The sequence below is a fragment of the Pezoporus wallicus genome, unplaced genomic scaffold (genome assembly GCF_028554395.1).
Source record: "Pezoporus wallicus isolate ANWC-B61680 ecotype Strahan unplaced genomic scaffold, APGP_CSIRO_Pwel_v1 scaffold_6362, whole genome shotgun sequence".
Classification (NCBI taxonomy): Eukaryota; Metazoa; Chordata; class Aves; order Psittaciformes; family Psittacidae; genus Pezoporus; species Pezoporus wallicus.
In genome coordinates this window covers 5,352,729-5,375,268 of record NW_026637663.1, presented here as the reverse complement: position 1 = coordinate 5,375,268, position 22,540 = coordinate 5,352,729, and the positions used below count along the sequence as shown (strand labels likewise).

The following is a 22,540-nucleotide window of genomic DNA, read 5'->3' as shown; positions in this document are numbered from 1 at the left end:
CTTCTCCCCTTCTTCCGTCTCCCTCCAAGACTGTCCCAAAATGACATGAAGCACAGAATCACTTACAGACTGTGAGTAAAGGAAACCGTTGTTGGTGCAGGACATGGAAACTGGCACTGCCCACTCCTTTTTTTTCTTCTTCCTTCTCTACAGTTGTTCATGTCAAAGAGTTTAACTGTGGAGAAAGGAGCTCCTTGAGATGGTCCCAATCTTGTATGCAATAGGATGAAATTTGGATAAGAGTGCTTAGGAGTAACTGGGTGGAAAGCTTTCCTTTGGCAACATCTCATGGAGAGAATGGAACAAAATCCTGAAGGGAGTTAGACTCAATTTGACTTGGTATAGCCTTAGATGATTGATCTTGGAATTACCCTGTTCACCCCATATCTACTCCCCAGGGAAAGGATCTATTCTGTATTTCCATCTCTGATTTCCATGTTACTGTAATAAGCCCATGGTCTGTCAGCATGGTAATAATTTAGTGGAAACTCTTGTATAAAGAGAGATCTTGATGGGAACTTCCTAAAAACATAGATGTGGAATTATGCAGTGTCTTACATTGATACAGATACATTGTGACTTCTGTGTGCTGAATGGGTGAACAAAATACATTTAGAAATGTACTATAGCATAGCGTAGGATTGCCTCTAGAACTTGACAAATATATCCGACTCTGGTCTCTGTAAATTTTTAGGGTATCTCTCTGAAGGAAAGAGATGTGCTACTAGGTCCTGATAACCTCCACAGATCATTCACGAACACCTTGCTGAATCAGAGTGTATGAGGAAGCAAGCATCTACTGCTGATAATTTGAAAATCTCCTCCTTTATTATGCAGCCAAATCTCACCAAAGCCTTATGTGGGAGTTCATCGTAACAGATGCCGTCTGCCACAGGCTGTCACGGATGCCAGATTTAATGTCCATACTAGCAAGAGCACCCTTATGCCGCCTCTCCCTCTTTGGCTCTCCTGTTCGCTGGCCTCCCCTTCTTAGCAACATAAACTTTGACAAGAGAAGGAACCCGGCACCTTGTGAGTGCTTCCAGCAGGCAGTGAACTTGATTCGGCCTTGCAGTGATACCATGTATTGCATCACCAGCGTCTAGAATTGTTCCAGCAAAGCAACTGGCTTAACGGTTTGGGCAGGTAGCCACTTACTTACTGCACGTAACCATCTGGAGGCCGGACAAGCCGTGCCCCAGGCCTGGCAAAAGGAAAAATCCGGACACCAAGTGTGAGGCTGGGGATTAAATGAGAGAGCAGAACGCAGCATGCCCCGGGCATCTCAATGACCGGACCTGGCCGCGGACACGGCGCGGCTCGGCCCGGATTGTGTGCGCCAGGGGACATCGGGATCCCCGATGTCCTGCCCCGCCGCCGACGCGTCGCCCACAGCCCCCTCCCCCGGCGCTGCTCGGTGTTCCCCCAGCCCGGCTGCGGCCCAGCCCAGTGGCACCGCAGCGGCAGCGCGGACACGCGTGTGCCGGCGCAGCCGAGAGCGGAGCTGCCCTCCCCAACGGAGGGGCCGTGCGCGCTGCCCGCACTGGGAGCGCGGCGCGGTGCCGGCGTGCCCGCTGCCTACCGGGAGCCACGGGCTGCTGGCAGGCGGTGGCGTTACTTAACCCCCGCGCTGTCATCGCTCGGGAGGGGCTCCCGCCGCAGGGAGCGGCAGCCCCGAGATGCGGCCACCCCGCTCCCCTACCCCCACGCCCTCCGCCGCGGCTTAGCAGGGTTCAGGAGCGCCGCAGCCGTCCCCATCTGCAGCCAAAGCCGTGGGAGTGTGACCCCACATGGAAAGAAGCCCGCTCCCTCTCTCTTCGGCTTTATAATATATATATATATATAAAATATATATTTTTTCCTTTATTCTTTGTAAGCACCTTCCAGCGCTAAAAAAAAACAAACCAAAAAACAAAAACCAACCAAAAAAAAAAAGGCGTTGCAGCATACTATACATCAAGAATTTGCTACTGAAGAACATCTAGCCACGCACCAGAAACACTTCAGCATGTACCCGAGCCTAAATATATTTGGAAAGATGGGGGGAGGGCATTTTTACCCGGCTTTAATCACTGCCTGCTTGAAGAGAGACAGAAATAATTGAGACTGGAGGGGGGTGGGGGAAGCCTCCCCTCCCCCCGCCCGAGCAATCATAATACATTGAAATTTCCCAAAGTCTAGTCAGCTGCAAAAAATAAATGTTTCTGGAGCTAGAGGATCATGTTGCAGAACTGTGTGACTGCAAGACCTAGATTCCTTTCCCCTCTCCCCCGTCTCTTTCCTTAGGTGTTTTTTAGTATTATTATTTGTTTTGGGAGGGGAAAAAACATCTTCGCTTCAGTCTCTTGCTAGAGGTCCAGACTGCTTACGTCTGAGCGCCCCTTATCATTTCAGTGAATGGCAATTGCAGCCTTGGTGCTGTTATAGCAATGAAGCTACAGACGTCATTGCCTCCTGTTGGACGTGAGATGTGTCCAAGCATCAGCCCCTTTCGCTTAAGAAAAACTCTTTAACTTCCACGCAGCCGAGAGGCAGGCTTGTCTAAGATCCTGTGGACCCAACACTGTACCGATAGAGTTCTATTTATTTATATATGACCATACACATACACAGGTGTTCATGTGTATGTGTGTTTGTACATTATGTATATAGAGAGACAGAAATAGATGAATTAAAGCCGCAGCTATATTGCAAGCTCCTCTCAAATATCCTGCTCGTCAGAGTAGCTCTCTGCATCGTTTTGTTAAAATCAGCCCAGCGGGAAAGCCATCATCAATCAATTTCGGGTAACAAGGAAGACTTGTTGAACACCTTGTTCTCCAGACCCCGGGAAGATGCTGGGCTGCTGGAGCATGGAAGAGCCGGGATTGTGCCCTGAACTTCACCCACTTGGCAGCCGCTGTTCCTAAACCATTTCCCCTCTCCTCCCCTGCCTCTTTGCTTCTCGGACTGAGAAATCTGCTCTTTAAAGTTGATCTGAAGGGGAAAGCAGAGACGAGCTTGTGCATAGTTTGGAGGGTAAGTTGTGTCCTCGCCCCCCCATCCTCCCCCTCCCCCCCCCCCCCCCCCCCGCGAGTGAATAGCCGCTAGCCAGCTTTGAAATCGTCCAGGAACGGGGGCAGGTGGCGGGAGGGGGGGAGTGGGAGCGACACATCTGCACCCGGGACCGAAAGGGTTACAGACGGAGCGAGAAAGACGGACCGACCGACTGCGGGGGTACTGACTTCACGGCGGAGTTTGCCAGGTGCGAGTTATTCATGAATGTTCCCAGCCGGCTGCGCAGCTCGGCAGCACCGCACCGCACCGCTCCCGCAGGTGCCGGGCGGGGTGGCCGCAGCCCGCCCGAGCCGAGCCGCGCTCCTGCCCGCAGCCAGCCCCGCGCCCTCGCCCGGCCCCGGCAGCCTCCGGGGAGCTTAGGATCCCCGGCTCCCAGAGCACATGACCCTTGCAGGGAATTTAGCTTCCCTGCACCTGCAGGCTCTTGTACATCCCTCCTCCTTCTCTGCTCGGGGTTTGCTTTTTAATCCTCTCATTCCCCCCCCCCCCCGCCTCCCCATCCATTCAGCTTTTACCTTTTTTTTTTTTTTTTTTAACAAGAAGGAATCCCAGCAGGGAAAAATATCAGTCAGATTCCTCCTTTCTCCTCTACTTTCCCCCCCCCCCCCCCCCCCCCCAAAAAAAAAAAAACACGCACCACCCGCTAACATTCGGAAAAACAACAGAGAACTATTGCCTCTCTTTAATTTTCACTCACACACTCAGATGAATGAGCAAGTAAGGGAGAGACCTCAACAGCCCCTTTAGACGTGGGGCTGAATTGATGGGATTGTGATTTGTAGGATTTCTCCACTTAGTCCCTGCCTCCTACTTGCTCTTCAGCCACTCCAAAGTCTCTTCCCCTCTCTTTAAGCAGCGATTTCTTTCACTCTCTCTCTCTCCCTTCCTGTGTCTCTCTCCCTCACACTCTCCCTCTCCCTCCACATACACTCATCTCCCCGGAGAGAGAGAGAGAAGAGAAACTGAACTCCCAAACACCGACCAGATGTCGAAGAAACGCAAAGCCCTGGAGGGTGGCGGAGCCCGGCTCCCCCCCGAGGACCCCAGAGCCTGCTTTGGGGCCGGCGAGGAGCAAGGTAGGGCGGCGGAGGCCTGCAGGTGGCTGGGCGGTTGGTTGGCAGCTGGGAGCCCACTGCAGGGGCACGTCAGCCTGGCAGCCTCCTGTAGCCCACCAACACTGGGGTGGCTTTGTCAGTTAGGCCAGGCTGCATTCACCACCGGGCTCAAACTGCAGGGCTGTGCCTACTGCATTGACACTGAACTTCTGAGAGGGGAAGGGTTAAGGGGGGCAAGGGATGTGGGATGATGGCTGAGGCAGTCCAGGCTCCCTTCCCCTCTACAGTTTGTCCCTAGCATGGGCATAGCCACGGTGCCTCGCTGATTTGTAGCTTGTGTGCAAATCTGTTTGCAGGGTGATCCTAGCTGGGGCAGCAAATGAGCTATAGGTACGTAAATATACATTGTGGTTTTGCGTGGGTCCAGTTTCCTTCAGCAAGCCCCCGTCCCTTGTATGATTTTCGTTGCGTCATGCTGAGGTTTCAAACGCTGCACTTGCAGTGCGCTTTGCATCCAGCTAAAGTTGGTTTTTCCTCAGCCTTGGTGCTTTGCTGTAATTTTCAAACTCCAAGTATTTGTGGTGAAAGCTACTCTGTACTTTTTGACAAGATAATATCAATGTAGCAGCCGAGTGGTGTAAAATCAGCAATGCACACAAGTGTGAAGGAGTTCTGCAGCCAGATTTCTTGTTGTTAAGCCATCCCAGTGGGTTCCCTTCCTTTGTGTGTGTTTTGACTAAGTGGGCCCAGATGAACCAGGCTGAGCTACAGGGCTCTGGGCTTGTGGCTGTAATGCAGAGAGGAGAGAAAAATGCGGTTTTGATTTAGAGCAGTGTTTCAGGCTGTTTCAAATGGCTCTGGAGGCTATGGTGGGAGATGGTGGGGGTGAGGTGGGTTTGGATGACAATGTGAATATGTCTCTGTGTGTGCTTGAACTCACAAGTGTGGTGCTTTTGCCTGGGCAGGTGTACACAGAGCAGAGAGGGATGGAATGAGTGTGATCTCCAGCACGGTGTCTGTGACCCTTTATGTGAAGGATCATAATGTCACGAGTCGCCCAGATCATGAAATTCACTCACCACCATGGATGTTTTTGCTTTTTGCAAGGATATGTCTCCAGCACAGTGGCTGGTGTGCTCTACTGGTTTCATGAGAAAGGAGCACTGGTAGTGATTCACCATTTCTCTCAAAAGATATGGTTTAGGGTTTATGTGATTGTTGGTTGTAAATTGCTTGGCTTTCCCACAAGAAAATAAGGTCCACATTCATATTTTCTTTTAATTTCTTTGCTTAAGACCAATCTTGACATGGGAGGGACATTTTCAGACCCTGTGAATGACTTTATTTGCATGACAGCATTCAGTGTTTTTGCAGTGTGGAATTTTGCTGTTACTAACCTGGAAAATCTTACCTATTTGTCAGCCATAAAGAAGGTTAAACACAGAAAGGGCATTCAGCAGAGACCTGGAAGTTGGCTATGGATTACATGTAATTTTAATTTAAATGTATGCCAACAGTGGGTGTAGGAGCACCTTACACATTATTGTGATGCAGTGATGTGTGCCTGGTTTTAATATTTGAGAATGCCTTTTATTTTATTTACTCCACAATAGTATTCTCTTTAACACTTCTGGTTATGTAACAAGAAACAGAAGACAAAAATACAACTTTAAAACGAGACTGGTTTTCCTTTATTTCAGTGTGTACAAAAAAAGGGAAATTGAAAGAGAAAAAATACTTAATAAAGCATTGATGTGTATTTAAAGAGAGTAAATAAGGTATCATTTCCCTGGTAAGGGGACACAAGGCATTTTGTAAATCAAACTGATTGAAAGGCTGTGCTTGCACCTAGGTAATCCAGGCTCGTGTCATCTTTGCCACACTAAATTATGAAATTAAATTATGACTGTAGTTTTATTTCTGAACTCAAATTTATTTCTGTGAACTTCTGTTTATTTTCTCCCTCCGATTTTACAGGAAGGAATGTTGCTTGTTAATTACATTGGCTGTGCCTACGTAACTGTAGAAACCATTAAGAGTGTGCAATGTATCACAATGTTGTAGGGAATGTATTTTGTGTGAAATGGTGGATGGGAAGCTTTCTTAAAGCATGAGATGTACAGGTAATTTTTTTGGATTAATGTGAAGTATTTCCCTTTGAAGCACTGCTCTTACAGCAGGTTTACTACCTCTGTGGAGAAGGCATACTAGTTTGCAGGGAGACTGCAATATTTGCCCAGAAGTATGGAAAAGCCATGTAACTCCTGGGGTTTAGTGTTAAAATGCGTGTGCATTGGGAGCAGGGAGGCGGGGAAGGGGAAATGGGCATTCGTAAACCAAGGGAAGAAAAATAGAGAGCTCAGATTTCTGGAGGCTGCCAAATCCTGTATTCCTGCAGAAGCCGAATGCAGAAGCCCTGCTGTCCTCGGCTAACGAGGTGACTTCTCTCGGTGACAGAAGTGCGAGTGCATGAAAGCCTGGATCTAGGACTGCCATCTTAAATCTCTGTGTCACCTGAACAGTGGAGGGTATATGTTGGTTACAGATGAATCTCAGACCATTCTGAGGGTCCACACTACTGTTTTTAAGTCTTAAGAGAGTGCAGATTAATTCTGAACTGCTCCAGACTGTGCTGGATATATGGCCAACTGAAGTGTGCGCTTGCGGAGTTTCATTCAGCTCTTGTTTATCCTCACTTGGCAAAGCTGTGGGTGGACAGACAGTATGTAGGCCATGATACAGATTTTTCAGACTTCTCTGATGTGGTTTTGTTTTTATTCTCCTTCAAAGTATTTTATGAAGGACTCTCTAATCCATACTTTAACCTTGCCTTTTATTATGGGGTCTGATGCTGTGCGTTTGAAGCCTCACTGGTGTAGAAAGGAGGGATGAGAGTACTCAGCATCTCCGATCTTCTCAACAGAGAGAACCTGAACCTGTCAAACTCATGGCACTTCACTACTTCACTTTACTGAAAGGGGAGCTCCTAAGGCTCGTTCCCATGATCTGTGGAGACATAGTGGCGTTTCCAGTGAGAATTCAGTTTCTTTCCTGAGCCTCTCAGAGGTGCCCCTTTCTTTCCATTGACTGTACATGGGGCCTGGGATAACTACACTGGTTTATTTGTACCAGGCACAGTGGCAGGAACTCCAGCAAAGCTGATAATTAGATATGGCAGCTCAGTGTCATAGCCAGCATGGAGAAGGTGGGATTTGTCTGTTGAAATGCAGCTCTGTGCACTCCCTTTATAAGCAGGAAGCAGAACATTTCTAGGGAGCAATTCATCTCTTCCTGAAGTGGAAGTCTACATTTAGTCAGCAGAATCAGATCTGAGAAGTGGTGTTTCTGCCAATTATAAATATAAAGGTAGTCCAAACATCTAGCATGGATATAGACAGCTGTATTTCAGCAGATGACTCCTGCCTTTTGACCAGATCTTTCAGGCTTCAATACAAGTCAAATGACAGAGACATTTTTCAGCTGCATTTGAAGCAGAGGTCTTCCCTTCTGGTGATAACCCTTTTCCTCAAAATTGTATCTCCCCCCCCCCCCCCCCCCCCCCCCAATCAAAAAATCAAGAAGGATCCTGTTTTCTGTGAATCGCTGTTTTATATGAATGTGTTGAAAGTAATGTGGAAGATGTGAAAATGGAGAGTGTTGGTTTAAAAACAACCAAATAAAATGTGGACACTTCCCAAGACCGATTCAACATGAATTTGTGCCTAAATTATTTGGTAATGCTGCACACAATTATCCAGCAGTTCCTGGATATAATGTAATGCAGGATTTTGGAAATTTTCTTGCAGGGACTTTTGAGCATGATGGCTTCAGGGAGGGAAGAACCTCTAAATTCTGATTGGGAGGCTCTCTCTTGATTTTGCTTGCATATGAAAATAAATGTATTTCTTCTTCCATCTGTGGTCCAGTGGTTCAGAGTGCTGCATGGTCTCCATTGTCCGAAATATGAGTGGTAGTTGAGATTTTTCTGTGCTTTACAAAATTGGTCTCTCAGTTGAATTCCTGCCTGCCCAAGAGTAACTTGTAAGATATGATTACTTCATTTGAGTTCAGTAGGACTGGCCATGTGTGCATAATCATGTGCAAATGGAAGCGTCTGCCAGATTTTGAGGGTCTTAGTTATTACTAACCAAAGACTTCTTGAGGGTCACTTCTATGTAAAGGATACTTCCCTAGGAATACTAGTGGGAGCATTTTATACTAAACTATCCTCTCTGACTAATACTAGATGATTTGCATGTGTGCTTAGCATTCACATTTGTCTTGAACTTTGGTATTAAGTTACTGATTGTTATTAAATCTTTATTTGGGATAATCGGACACAGGAAACCAAGTTCTGTCCTGTTATTCAAGGCTTATATTGATGTATGGAAATCAGAATTGAGCCCTACTTCAGAATTACAGTTTCTCCCCATACTCTGTCTTCCTCAGTACAATAAAAATTACGGATTTTACTCCATTTGTTATTTTATCATGCAAGTCAATGCTGGGATTCCTTCAAACTCCACACACTGTTGTTGATCTTCATGTTTCTCTGACACAGGTGGAAAAGCAAAGCAGTTCTTCCCTTGTGTGTGTGGTTTGAGGCTCCAGTTTCTCTCATACTTACTTTCCTCTACCCTCTATGCCCTGGCCATTCTTTTCTTTCCACTTAGCTTCTGATCGCTGAAGCAAAGAAGCGCTCTGCCTCTGGGTCCTGCTCTGGAAGATCTGGCCGCTCAGAGTTAAGGTGTTTAGTGACAGAGGCTTATGCATCAGTGAGGGCATGGGAAAGAGAATGGAATTACTGTACAACCTGGGTTTTGTGCCAATACTGTAACAGCACAGAAAAAAAGAGATCTTTTCAACTCTGTCCAGAGTTAAAAGTTTGTGTCACTGAAAAAGAAATGCAGCAGCAGCTTTTTAAGGGCTTTGTTAATGGAAAATAAACCATTCTTTCCAAAGCTGATTAGCTCAGTGGTTGCTGGTAGTTTCCTGTGTTAGGTTTTGATTTTTGATATCTTTCTCCCAAGTCTGTCAAGGATCTGCTTTCCAAATGCTGTGGATGGGGTCTAACTTTTGGTTTCAGTGACTCAAATTCAGCATGCTGAAAAAGAAGGTAGTTTTACCAACATGCTGCAGCATATGTGAAGCTGCAAACTGAGATGCTAGAAAGATGCAAAACAAGGGAGAATTCAAAATGTTTGGGAAGATAGTGTGGGGACAAGGTATATATGCTATGAAATAGCATTGTAAGCACTCCCTGGAAAATATATCTTCCTTGAGTGTTTTTGCTGACTTGCTTTCCCGTGCACTGTCTCGTAAACAGCGTTGAGGAGCTTTCCTGTTCCCATTTGTTTTGGAAATGTATTTTTGCATGTGTCTAGGTGTAAGTATGAGCCTTGTTTGAAATAAAATACAAAGATTAATGCTTGTGCATTTTGCTGAGTTGGTGTTTTGATGTAGAAGAGGACTTTCCTGTCAGACAATTCAGTAGAGCTTGGTCTTGAGATGCTAGCAAGATGTGAGGTCACTATCTGCATTATAAGGGAAAAAAGCTATCCCAAATGATGTCACAAGGCAGAGCCATAGGGAAATGGGTGATATTTTAAGTTCTTTACATAGAGGCTTTGGTTAGAAAGTGTGACTTGGGGGAATTACTGATTTGCCTTACAAATAAATTTATCCAAACACTTACAAAAACACAGATGACTTTTATGACTTTTTAATGATTTGTGGGCACTTAGATGTTCCAGCTGTGCTGGTCATGTAGCATGTAAGGTAATGATATAAACACATAGTGAGTCAGGAATTGAAATTTAAGCAAAAAGCAGGAGAGAAGTTTCCTGAGTAAGTTTTAAAAATGGGACTCTGAAATAACCAGCCTTTGCAGGAAGAGTATCTCTTGAAGCTTTGTGATAATTATTTGAAACTCTTCTTTGGGCTCCATGAAGTTGTAGGGTAGTTACCATGATGATGGTATTGTGTTGCTAATATGCAAAACCAGAGACTCTAACCATCTCTAATGAAGCACTTGTTTATTAATGAAGTCACTTTGTATTTTCACCCCGTGGCCTTTTAAGTTTTTGTACTATTTGGGCGTAATCCTGTTTTTGAGTTACTAGTGATAATACAGAAACCTTGGCAACTCGCTGAGCAACAGTTGTAGCTTTATGCTGGAGGAGGAGAAGAGGGACACTGTCTGGGTTTGATGGGCTAGAATACAGTTGGTTTGTGTATTTATCACTTCAGTCACAGTGTGATGGCTAATCATGTTGATATTTAGGGTGTGCCCACACGTTGGGCAGTTGAGCTTGTGTTCTTAAGCTTGTTCCTAGTATGTCTGCTAACATGTGGAATAAGCAGCTGTATTTCATGTGTCAAGCTGTATTAAAGCCATCCACACTGAGTTTTAGCTGAGTACCGCATCTCAGCTGAGGGGCAGCTGGAAATTGATTCTTACATTGTTTTTCAGTTAGTGTTGGGCCCAGACATAATATGAGAAAATTAAAAATGAAAACCAGTACATATAGATCAGAAGCAAAGGAGTCATACTTGACAGTTGCATGAAATAATTGTAAGAAATGAGAGAGGAAACATAGATTCTCCTCAGATTGTAGTTGGAAACCACTAATAGATATCTAGCCTTCAAGGGAAGAAGCCTTCACTTTAGAGACAAAGGTAGAAAAATGACAGAGCGAAGATGGCAAGGCACCTGGAGAAGGCAACCTCTGCATGAGCATAAGTTAAATGTCGGGACACATCTTCAAGAATATCCCTTCTTCGTAATCATTTTAATGCAATTGTCTTAATCTTTATATAGCTGTTAAGTTAGCATAAAAAATATCCATGCAAGATAAGCAAATTGACTGTTCTGTTTGTGATCAGTTCAGCTTTCTAGACCCTGCACATGGAAAATCTGATTTATTTTTCACTTTTAGTCTTTATTCACCTGCATTATTTTTTTGTCATTATATTTCCTTTTACATGACTACAGCCAAGATGGGCTTATGCTGTCTATAATTATTACTCAGGCTTTGCTGATCTGCTCTGTGTATTGTTAATCACTTTCTAATTTTATGTTTTGTAACTAAGGATCACAAATGAGTAAGATCAGATGGTAGGGCTCTGTTTTAACTGCCCATGCAAGTTCTCCAGCTGTCTTTGGAAAAAAATTAAACAGGTTCCAGATAGCTTAAACTTTGTGTGACCTTGCCAGAAGTGGGACTAGGCACTCACACATCGAGGCTGTCAAGAAACAATTAAGTAGCCTTCCTCCTGCTTTTCAGCTGATTTTTGCCATCTATACAAGACTGCAGGAGTGCTTCTAGTGTCTTTCAATGCCAAACCAAAATCAGACTCACAGAGTGGCATCATGGCTTGTCTGGGCAGTGGTAACTAACAGGTGAACGTGCCTGCAGGGCATGGAGATTGTCCTCAGTTGCATGTGGGGACCTGAGGGCAAGGCTTTCTCCTCTGCTGCTGTTCCTTAGGGTAAGAAAGGCTTGGCTGCTTCTGAAGGTCAGTACCTTCTTGGAAACGCCAGAAATGTCACACAGACCAATTTTTGCATTGGTTAACTCAAGGGCCTTTCTTTCAGTGTTTTGGGGATGTTGGTAGATATTTTGTTCTCTTTACACTGTGTGAAGAACTGCAGTGTTTTCATGCAGTGGAACTTCTGATTCCAGGCAACAGTGCTGTGGCCCATGTAGGGTTTTGAGGCAAATCATGTGGATTGCATTGAGTTCTGGTCATGGTGAATGAAAGAGGCTAATTAAGATCCATATACTTTTTCTGCATATGATCCTATCTGAACATTGGTTGTTCCTATATCACTTGTCCTTTGACTTGAGTAGCCTGTTAGCTTCAAAATACATATGCTTACCTTTGCATGCGGAAATCTGAAAATACTTGGGATTTCAGTACCCTATGTGAAAAAGACACAGTGAGATTTAGTCGGGGAGTTGAAGGTGCACAAGATGGAAGCATTTGGCTAGACGACAGGGCTATGGTTGGCACAACAACAGTAGAAGCAGATTTGAAATGATATGTATACAACTGTATGCAACACTTTGATTGGGTTTTGAAGGGCCAAAGCATCTAGATAATCCTTCCTCTACAGCTTTGCAGCTAATAATGCAAGCAGCTTCTGGTGTGCAGCTTCTTACAAGGTGCTTTTGGCGGATGCCATTCATTCTGCAACTGCAAGCTGGGCCTTAGGTGCTCCAATGTTTTATCTTTTTTTTGTTAGGACTATGCTTTCTTGCCTTCTCCCTGTATCACTTCCAGGTAAAAGGATAGTAATTAGGAATAGGCTGTGCCTCACCGGTTTTTAAAGGTAGAAGATGTGTGACAATTCACCTTTTTCTTTTTTTTTAAGTCATTGGAGAATTATAACAGTCATTTTTAGCTGGGAAACTGCAGAATAAGCACCACTAATCTTAAAGCGTTATGTATTTTTAATTTGGGATTATAATAGATTGTGAAGGAAAGAGGAAGAAAAAAAAAAGTAAGGCTTAATATGAAAGAATATTTAATTTTATTCAGGAAACATTTTGGCAAAAATCCCCTGGATCTGCACAGAACCTACAGATTTAAGATGTCTTTGCACAGCCAGAGGCTGAGATCATGGCTGTCTAACTACAGTTGGATATTTTCATATCTGCCAAGTTTAGCCTTAAATAAATAGATGAAAAAAGGTCATGTTTCATGCTTTGTTCAAAGTCTTGAAATGGTTCTTATTTAATATTCTAGGGGATAGTGACTTCCCTTTGAAGATACTGTCCTCCTGCTAAAAATCATGCCTGGGACCAGGAAAGTAGCTGTTTAACTGAAGCTATGAAATGTCTGAAGGTACTTTCTGGAATCCCTTAAAATGACCCTGGTTCAAGAAATATGCCCTGCTTACTGCCAGGAGTGCAGTAAAGTCAATCACTGGAAATCTATTAGTTGTGGGCAATTGCAAGTGCGTTACCCAACATTAACCCACAAAAAGGAAAATTAGCACAGTTAAGAGTAGTTCTTGCCAGAGAAAGAGGAACAAATAGGAGCAGAAGCTGAGTGGGAAGCTTCTAGCAGCAGGAGGGGGGACTGTAAAGATCATTTGCTCAGACGTGCTTTTTAGTTTCTCCCCCACCCCAACTCCCCAGGTATTTTTCTCTCTCATTTTTTTTTTAAAGACACCGATGCAGGTATACCTAATAGCCACTATCAGATCTGTAATAAGGATCAACTAGCCAGGAGGCAGCTTTCAAGGACCACTGTGATCAAGAGTAATGTTTTTACAATGAGGTCATGTCCAAAGGCAGCATCAGCTGATGGTAAGCTTGTACTTGAGCACTGAATTTCATAGTCTTGCTTAGTCCCTGCTCCAAAGAGCCCACAATGTAGTAAATCTGGCACACATAGGGCTGTATTTTAAAAATTGCTCATTTTATGGTTTTGGTTTTTTTTTGTTTTCTTGAAGTAATTGAACTCTTCCTTCTTTACCTCCTTCTATTTACTCATTTCTTCTCTCACTACTCCAGCAAGCCAGTTTTGTGCAAGGTGTTTTTCTTTACCTCACAGTATTACTATCAAGTCCTGTGTAGACAACCATGAGAAGGAAATCAACAGAGGGGAAGCAGCAGATAGGGTAGAGAATGTTTTCTGGTAGGCTTGCAAAGAGAGAATGAAGGAGGGGCAAGGAAGTTCTGTCTGCTTACTCCTACCTTCTCTTTTATATACAGTTTTCTGGCACTATTTTCCTTTTCCTCAGAAATGCCCATCTCTGTGATAGTCAGATGCATCTGTACTCTGCAATAACATTGCTGCCATTCAAATGGCAGGATGGAATGGAACACGTAGGTGACAGAAAAACACCCAATGTCAAACAAATGTAAGCAGGATTTGGTCAGAATGTTTTGCTTCAAGACTTCTAAGCCACAAAGCTTAGAAAAAAATTTCTCGCCTTGTTGTGCCATGCTCATAGTCATGGCAAACCACGTAGTGCCTTACGTGGCATTTTGTGACCTTCAAAGCAATGACCTCTGTTTCCAAACACGTACAGTCTGCAAGTGTGCAGGCTTGACATGACTCAGCTTGAATGACACCAGTTAGTTTATGCAAATTAAACTGTGAAATAGGTCATGGTTCATTCTGGTCAGGTGGTCCTTTGCACTAGGTTGCCATTTGGGAGTTACTCTTCTTTACCGAGTTTGATATCCCTTCCTCTGCTACTGAAACAAAAGTATTTTTGACGGTAATGGTATTAAACATACAGAGATTCTTGTTTGGTCATCCTTTCTTTTCTCTGTTTGAAAATACTCTTATTTAAAAGAAACTAAATGTGCTCAGTATTTTATTCTGCAGTGAAATATCTCTGTCTTCCCCCAAAAAGAAGATGAAAGAAAAGGTCATTCACTCATTAAAATGCTTGCTGAGGGAATTGAGACACCTTTTGCTTGCTGTGAGGGAGTATTGTGTTAGGATGGTTGGGATTTTTTGTTTATCTTTTATCACCCACTAAATCTAATGGAAAGGAAACAAAATCCACCTGCTGATCATGGAGAGTGATTTACTGGTGTTTTTCTGATTTGGTTTTGGTAGTGTTTGTTGTTTAATTTTTTTGGTTGCCATGCAGGAGAATTTATAAAAGGTAATGTGGCTGGGTAGGTGTTACTGAGAGCATACTACTATGGCTATAGTAGTACAAGTTTATTACAGAGGGTTTTTTTTGACAGGTGGAGCTTTTTGCTATTGGTTTCTTGGAACACAAGTTGAATTTGATTAATAAATATTTTTATATAGATTTTTTGAGGATGGTAATCTAGGAAAAGCTTCCAAACAGGGAATGCTGTGACTTCATTTTACAGCTCCCTTCACTGGATTTTGGTGTTTTATGTTGGATTCTTCCCTTTTAATTTTTTGTTCTAAAATGATCCTCCAAATTCTCTTGCAGGACACTGTCTGCTTTCTTCCTCTCTGATTGTTTATGCTTAATTTAGAAAACCTAAATAAGTGCTATGATAATGCGTAAGCGAATGATTTTCCTTGACCATTTTCTTCCATCCTCCAGATGTCTCTGGAGTACCAAATGGTACAGCAAGTTCATTTTGAAATGAGTGCTGGGCTGGACTGTATAAAGTCCATAACTACTTGGATGTCAGTTGGAGGAAAAATCATGTCAGGTCATCGTTGGAAACTGCTGGCACAGATCTGCTTCTCAGTAACTTTTAGTTCTCTTAACCTTTCTCATTTTATTAGAAAATAACAAAAGACATTGAGTAACTCCTTACCTACCTTATGTCCTTGCATAAAAGGGAATGCCATGCTGGTGCTGTTAGAAGGGCTGTTGAACTGTGCTGCTGTAACTGAGGGTTACTAGAGATGGAATGTCTGGAGCATGATGTCTGTAAAGCTCCAGAAGTTATTACTAAAGTCCTGCATAAGTTTTTAATATTTGTAATGTTATGCCTACACAATATTAGTACCAGGTTAGGCTTGGGAGGGTGGGGGGTACAGGTGGTGTTTTGGGGTTGTTTTTTTTTGTTGTTGTTGGGTGTTGTTTTTTTTTTGTTTGTTGGTGTGATTGTGAGAGAATATCTGCATTTACCAATTTCCTAGTCACTGAAGAGCATGAAGACAGCAAGGCAATGTTGAACAAACCCAAATGTCTCTTTATGCTGCCAACACGTTGTTGTATTTGTACCCATCTTTGTTCATTTTGCTCTCTTCTGCTTTTTCATCCTGATAAACACTCTTCTCTTTCCTTGTCCTCTTCCTTCTACCTTCCTCTGCTCAGAACTTGCTTTCTTAGAGCGTGAATTATCACTGTCTTCTCAAATCTGGGACTTGGTGAGGACTGGGGTTTGGGACTGAAGAAGAAACAGGGGTGAGATTTGGTGTCATCTCCATTTCATTCTACAAACAAAATCCTGCTGTTTCTTATACCAGTTTGTTTTATTTGGGCTTTTCTATTTTAAAATAACTCAAGGAGTTTGTTAGGTAGCAAAAGATGAGAAGCACCTACTCCAAAAAAGCTAGCTGAATTATCCAGGTGGAAGAGATGATAGTAAGTGTTCAAAGATGTACAGAAAGAATGGAGGAAATGGTTACGAAAGTGGAGTGATATCTATATGTGTGTGTGTGTGTAGTAATATTAAAAATAATTTGCTGTACTTCGTAAGTCTGAAACTTCTCTGTGGAAAAGCTGCTTTTGCCCTTTTTTCTCTTACCCCAGAATCCTCAGCCTGACTATTGGTATCGGTTAGCTGCATGCCAGAACTTCTTAACCTTCCAGAAGAGATACTTTTAGCTGCAGGAATATGTAGAATATTGCTTGTTTGTTTGTTTTTTCTCTTTTACTAGGCTGGTAGAATTCACCACCTTAAATTGATTTAAATTGGTTATTTTAGATAATACATTGATAATGAGCTTTTTTTTTCCCCCTCAAATCTAAGTTATTAAATGCAGTACTTTGAATTTGGGCATAGTTAGGAATAGATTTTTATTTCTAGAATTCTGTGCCATGTCAGCAAGGACAACATTGATCTGGTACCTGACATTAAAACACATTCTTGCATAGGGAAAATTGTTAGAGGTATTGCACTAAAATTGTACAATTGGGCTCTGCTTAACTACTCTAGAGCAACAGATTGATGCTGCTTGGGAAAGGGAAATGGGGATGAATATTCATCTGCTGTTCTCACCCTTGCTTGAGCTGATGAGGAGCCTACTATGAATATTCCTGATGTAATGTTTAAGGTGATTGAATTGAATCTGGCATGAGACTTAAACAGTTATTGGAAGAAATCCTTCTTGAATACAGATTTTTTTTTTTTTAAATGTTTGCTGAATGTATTTTTCTGTAATAAACATTTACAGCATTCAAGTGCCTTCCGTTGTCTTTTCATGGAAGTTTCACATTTCAGACATTTACATGTGTTGTGAGAGTCCTTTCACCACAGGAGGCAAATTACCCTGATTATTGTGAGTGGGCTTCTTTAGGAGCTGCAGGCAGGCTTCTTCTATATTTTGACAGTTCTACCTTCACATTAGTCTAGGGGTCAATTACTGTGTGAAAGCTTGGCTTTCAAATTTTCCCAAACTTGCTTTTTCTCATCTGAGGGTTTTTTTATTTTACTGCCTCCAATAGTGGGTCATTTATCTTATGGTAGCTTGAACACATGTCTTATGTCAAGGTTACTGACTTCTGCTTCTTCTCTAAGCAGCAGGCAGTTAGTATAAACAAACAACCCCTTACCCTTGGAAAATCCTTTGGACCTCCTTGGGTGGAAGGAGAGGGATTTAAGAAGGGAATAAGCTTGTTTGTTTGTTTTTAAATAAAATGGACATGTGGGACAGTTCCAGTCAACAGGAGATGTATCTCCCAGCACTAGATTCTGCTGAAGGAATACTGGAACTGATTAAAGCCCTGAGCAGTGATTGCTTTAAGAGAAGAGACTGCCTGTATTAATTTTGTTCCCTTCATGTTTTCATATGTATGCAGGGATCAAAGGGGTAGCTTCTGTCAGCTGTTCATGGCAAGACACCACTGGGAAAGAGAAGACTAGATGCATCTCATCTTAGGTTATTTAGGTCTTACATCCTAAGAAGATACCAAAGACAGCCTGAGAAATGTTACGTGGTGTTCCCTGGCAGGCTTACTCAACAGCCATGGGCTATGTAGGAGGGTTGGCTTCCATTGTGTTCCAACAAAAAGAAAGCTGGGAGCAAAGTTTTTTGCAACTTTTTAAAAGGCAAATGTTTTCCCTGCTTCTTGCTGACATTATGGCCAACTTGCCTGCAATTTTTAGGTTGAAGCCAAAGAGCACATTCTCTCAGCAGCCTTCACAAGTAACCTCTCCACCTGTAGCAGCCTGCTTGGAGTTCCATTCTGGCCTTTTGTGTTGAGATGTACACAATTTGTCAGTGAAAACTTTTGTGACATTGCCAGTTATGAAGTGGCAGGACACGAATAGGGTTATCAGCCAGTGTCCAACCATCTTTCATTTGCTGATAGCTTTCTATGGTGAAGCTCCTCCTCAAGATCTCTTTCCTGTCAGGCTTATGCGCAATTCAAAGTGAACGTTTATTACAACAGAGTAGTAAAAAAAGTCCCAATTAGAGGGGCTTCAACTAGACTATCATGGAATGCTACTTCTTTAATTTGCTGCTAACAGTCCTTATAGGATTTTTTTTCACTAATAGTTTTGGTAGTCCTTGTTACTTGCACAAGTTTTTGCTTTCAGTTTAGTTCCTACTAGGGCACAGACACAAGCTACAGTTAGGTGAGAGGTGCTGTGTGGTGTGAAATATGAAAGAAGCTTGATAGGGAAGAAATGGGATCTCCAGTTTCATTGAGCTAAGGTGGTCACAGAGCAGACAGGTTTCTCCATCCCAGAAACTGCTCATGCCACTGCATGTAGCTCTTGCTATATGTACAAAAGGCAGTCAGGTCTAGGGGCTTTGCTTTTAGCAAAGCCTGACATGGAGAGCTCTCTTACACTTCTGAGATTCTTGTGTGCCAAAAGCCTCCCTGTTTGTACAGTGATGTCTAAAGGCTGCTTGCTAGTCCTGCTGGAAATACATGGTTCCCAGACTTCTGAACGACAGTTTCTCCAGTGGGTTATTTTTCTTTCACTCATTAATAAAATGACTTAGTTGCCTGCAGAGATCCCCAGCTGTGGGTCTGTTAACCATTCATTTTCTGAAAAAAGGAGAAGATGCCATTCCCAGATGTTTTTGGGACCCTGTAGCCTTTGCTGTAAGTCACAGCCCTGGTAGGTGCCAGTATCCCAAGTGCTCTACAAACAGAACTCATTTAAGTGTCTTCTAAGAGTCTGCAGATCAAAGCAGAAAATCTGATAATAAAGTGAACATTTAGATAAAGCTATATTCTGGATATATCTAAGTCTTTCTTAAAGTGCATTCCAATGTAACTGTCTTAAGAAGCAAACAACAAAATAGCCACTATGAGTTGGTTCCGTTTTTAGGAGTGGATGTGGGTTTGGTCCACTCTGTGTGAAGCAGAAACTCTGTGGTTTAATGCTGAATTTGGAGACTTTTCAGTATGTGGGATGCTGAGGTTTATGTTCTGGTTCCATCTTCAGGGAGGAGTTTGCACCAGTTCTTCAGGACTGGCATAAGCTCCCTTGTAGCAGTATCACCGTGAGTGGTACTGAGGAATGTCTGGAGCAAAGGGTAGACATGAACTCCTGCTCTGCATCTGGGGAGAGAAAGAGAAGTGGTTTAAAGTGACATTTAACTGGCAGAGGTCTTTCATAAAGTTTAAACACTTCTGTGAGTAATAGCAACCTTCTGCCCTGGTTGGGGGGATATTGTTAACGTTCCCTGAAATGCCAGAAGTACTTAAGCCTTGCTTTTGGTCCTTCTCCTTGCAAGTGCAGCATGCTGCTTTCAACAACACTTTTGAGATCCCTAACAACAAAGCAGTTTGTCTTCTTTTTTTCCGCATTTTGGCTGGCCTGCCTTTTACGCACTGAAACCACAGGCCTTGCATCTCTTTTAGACCCCTCTGTCCTGAGACTGCATTTTAAGGGGTTTGGCCCAAACATTAGAATTGTCCCTTCTTCATTTTTTACCTATGAAGTGAAAGTAGAGTCAGGTGAGGTTTCGAAGCATAGGTCTTTTACTAGATTACAAAAAAAATATTCTTTCTGTGTACCCATTTGCCCAAACACCGGTCAGTCAAAGAATAGTGAAGTGTGAAGTTATTACCCAAGAGAGAAACCTGTGGTGCTCACTGATCTCAGTGGCTAGTTTGTGGTATGCTGTGTGTTGCAGAACACCTCTTGGCCTTGGCTGTGCTGGGTACAACACTGGACTGCTTCAGACCTGACTGCTGGAAAGAGCAGCAATATAGATCCTCCTGTGGGGCATATGGCAGTGTGAAAGAAGAAGATCTGGGGTGGAAAACAAATCAGTGTTAGGTAGGGAGAAGCAAAAACAATGGTCTATTTGCGAGGAGGGTATCGCCAGCAAGGCTGACCGGGGCATCTGCGGCAGAGATGGGGCATATTTGACTGGCTTGAGTTGGGAGATCAAAGAGTGACAGCTGCTTCCCATGTTTTTCTAATGCAGGAGAAGGTATGAAGCATGTCTGTGTTCGTGTGGGAGAGCAACAGAGCTCGGAGGATTGATTACGTGCTTAATATGTGAGCGCAGTGTTTGTGTGCAAGCATGCAAAGGCAGGAGTGTTTGTGTGAAAGGGCGTGTGTATGAGAGAGCTTGTCTAGCTGGTGTATGCCCATATACAAGGGAGATTCTCAAGCTGATGTTGTAGTAAGAGAGAACCTGAATATATTGCGTAGGTTGGGAAGTTTTGCTGTGATTTTTGTAATTTTTTTTGTTAAGGCTGATGTCACTTGCCTCACTGCAGAACTATAAATGGTGCAAAACATGTATTTCCCCATTGAAATGTTTTTTCCTGCAAATATTGTAAGTTCTTGAAACCTCATTATTTTTAATAAAGCATTCTGCCATAGGACATGAATTTTTTTCTTCTGATATTTTGAAGTACAATGAAGTACAATGAAGCCAAGTTTTGCAGTACATACCTAAGTCATAGCACATAGAAGGCACTTAATATGTGGACCATTACAGTATAAGGGGTAATGGGTTAAAACTTAAACAGGGGAAGTTTAGATTGGATATAAGAAGGAAATTCTTTCCTGTTAGGGTGGTGAGGCACTGGAATAGGTTGCCCAGGGAGGTTGTGAATGCTCCATCCCTGGTTCAAGACCAAGTTGGACGAGGCCTTGGGTGATATGGTTTAGTGTGAGGTGCCCCTGCCCATGGCAGGGGAGTTGGAACCTGATGATCTTAAGGTCCTTTCCAACCCTAACTATTCTATGATTCTATGTTATAGCCAAGGGCTGTGACTTAATTTACCTAAAAAGTATTGTAATCATGTTGAAATGCACTTCCTGAACTCTTACTGAGTTTTATGTGCTGTGGGATTTTATTTTGTTTGTTTGATTGTTATTTTTTTTGATGTTTATTTTGTTATTTTTTTTTTTTACATTAAGAAAGCAGTCAAATCTGTGCATTTATGGGGCATGATGGAGAAGAATCTGATATTGCTGACAATCTGTCAAGAAATTTTAGTTCTATCCAGAATTTTCCAGTCATGTTATAAAGTATAGACGTACATAGTAGTATTTCGTTTATCTAAATTACTGAACCAATACATAAAGGATTTGACCAAAACTGCTATCCTTAAAAATTACTGGGGAGAAAGATCAGGATTGTACCAAAGCTTAGGACTGCCTCACAGCTGTGCTGTTCAGCCAGAATACTTTAGAAGAGAAAAACGAAATATGTCGAATTTGGACAAAATCTGTTTGATGTTATCCTATTTTGTTGTATTCTGTTTTGTGTGTTTTATCCTCCTTTTCAAACCTGCTGTGCTCTTTCTGCTCATTCATGGTCAACGCACTGAACTCATTCTGGGGAACCTTCTACACAGTCCCTAAATTCCTCTAGGTATAACACAACCTGTTCTTCAGACATTTTTCTGTTGATCTTTTTTCTTTTATTTTTTTTCTTACAACAGGGCAACCTTTGAATTTTCTCCTCTACAATCAGAGCTCACTGCAACAAAGAAAAATTCTATGAAAAATTAAAACTCCATCCTAGCAGTAAGAATCTAGCTGCAGACATTAGCCTAGGAGCTGCTGGGAGTAGGAAACTGAACATTTTTTAAGGATGGCCTCACTTTGGCTCTCAGCGTACTGAACACATTGTAAACTTTTTTATTCTAATAGATATAAAAATAGTGTGCCAAGAACAGCCAGAGAGAGAGGTGTTGAGCATGAAGGTAGGCTATTCTTTTTAACTTATTAGATAGTCTGACACATAAGGGTAATGTGTTCTGCTGCAGTCCCAGTGCTCCCCCATGAGCTTTACCCTGCAAAGCAGGGAAAACCGTTCTGTGGGAAACTGCCAGGTTGGAGTTGGGTGCTATGGACAAGTCACCTGAGGGGGTCCATAACTTCCACTCTGTGCTGCAGGAGTGCCCTTGCATGCTGCCAGGAGCAGTCAGCTACTGGAAAAACTATTGTAGTTGGAAAGGTAGGAGTAAAGGACTCAACTATTCAGGTCCGAAAGAATTGATGCTGGACAGCTGGTGTAAGTAAACCCTGCTGTCTCAAGTGGTCTTGGACCGCTTCTTATCCCAAAGAACAGGCAAGCAGTTCTTACGTGGAGAAATAGAATTAGAAGGGCAGCTCTTGATACCTGTCAGCAGGGGATTGATTTATTCTCTGGAGCAGAATGATTGTTTCTATCTGGTTTGAGTAAATGTTCTCATTGTGCACGTTTAGTACTTTTGATTGATACTAAACTCTTGATGACCTTGGTGCAAGTACAAGGGGGAGAAACTTGTTGAGTTGCTTTATGGTGGTGGGGGAGGTAAGAGGGAATTGGGA

General features: G+C 42.9%; 1 protein-coding gene across 1 annotated transcript in view; it reads left to right on the top strand.

Annotated features, from left to right (window-relative positions):
• Positions 1-3,661: 3,661 nt before the first annotated feature.
• PDE10A (phosphodiesterase 10A) overlaps positions 3,662-22,540 on the top strand; it is a 365,274-nt gene continuing 346,395 nt past the window's right edge. Inside the window, exon 1 of the mRNA XM_057406923.1 lies at positions 3,662-4,133. Coding sequence (XP_057262906.1) covers positions 4,043-4,133 — 91 coding nt within the window. The 5' untranslated portion in view covers positions 3,662-4,042. The remainder of the gene's footprint in view (positions 4,134-22,540) is intronic.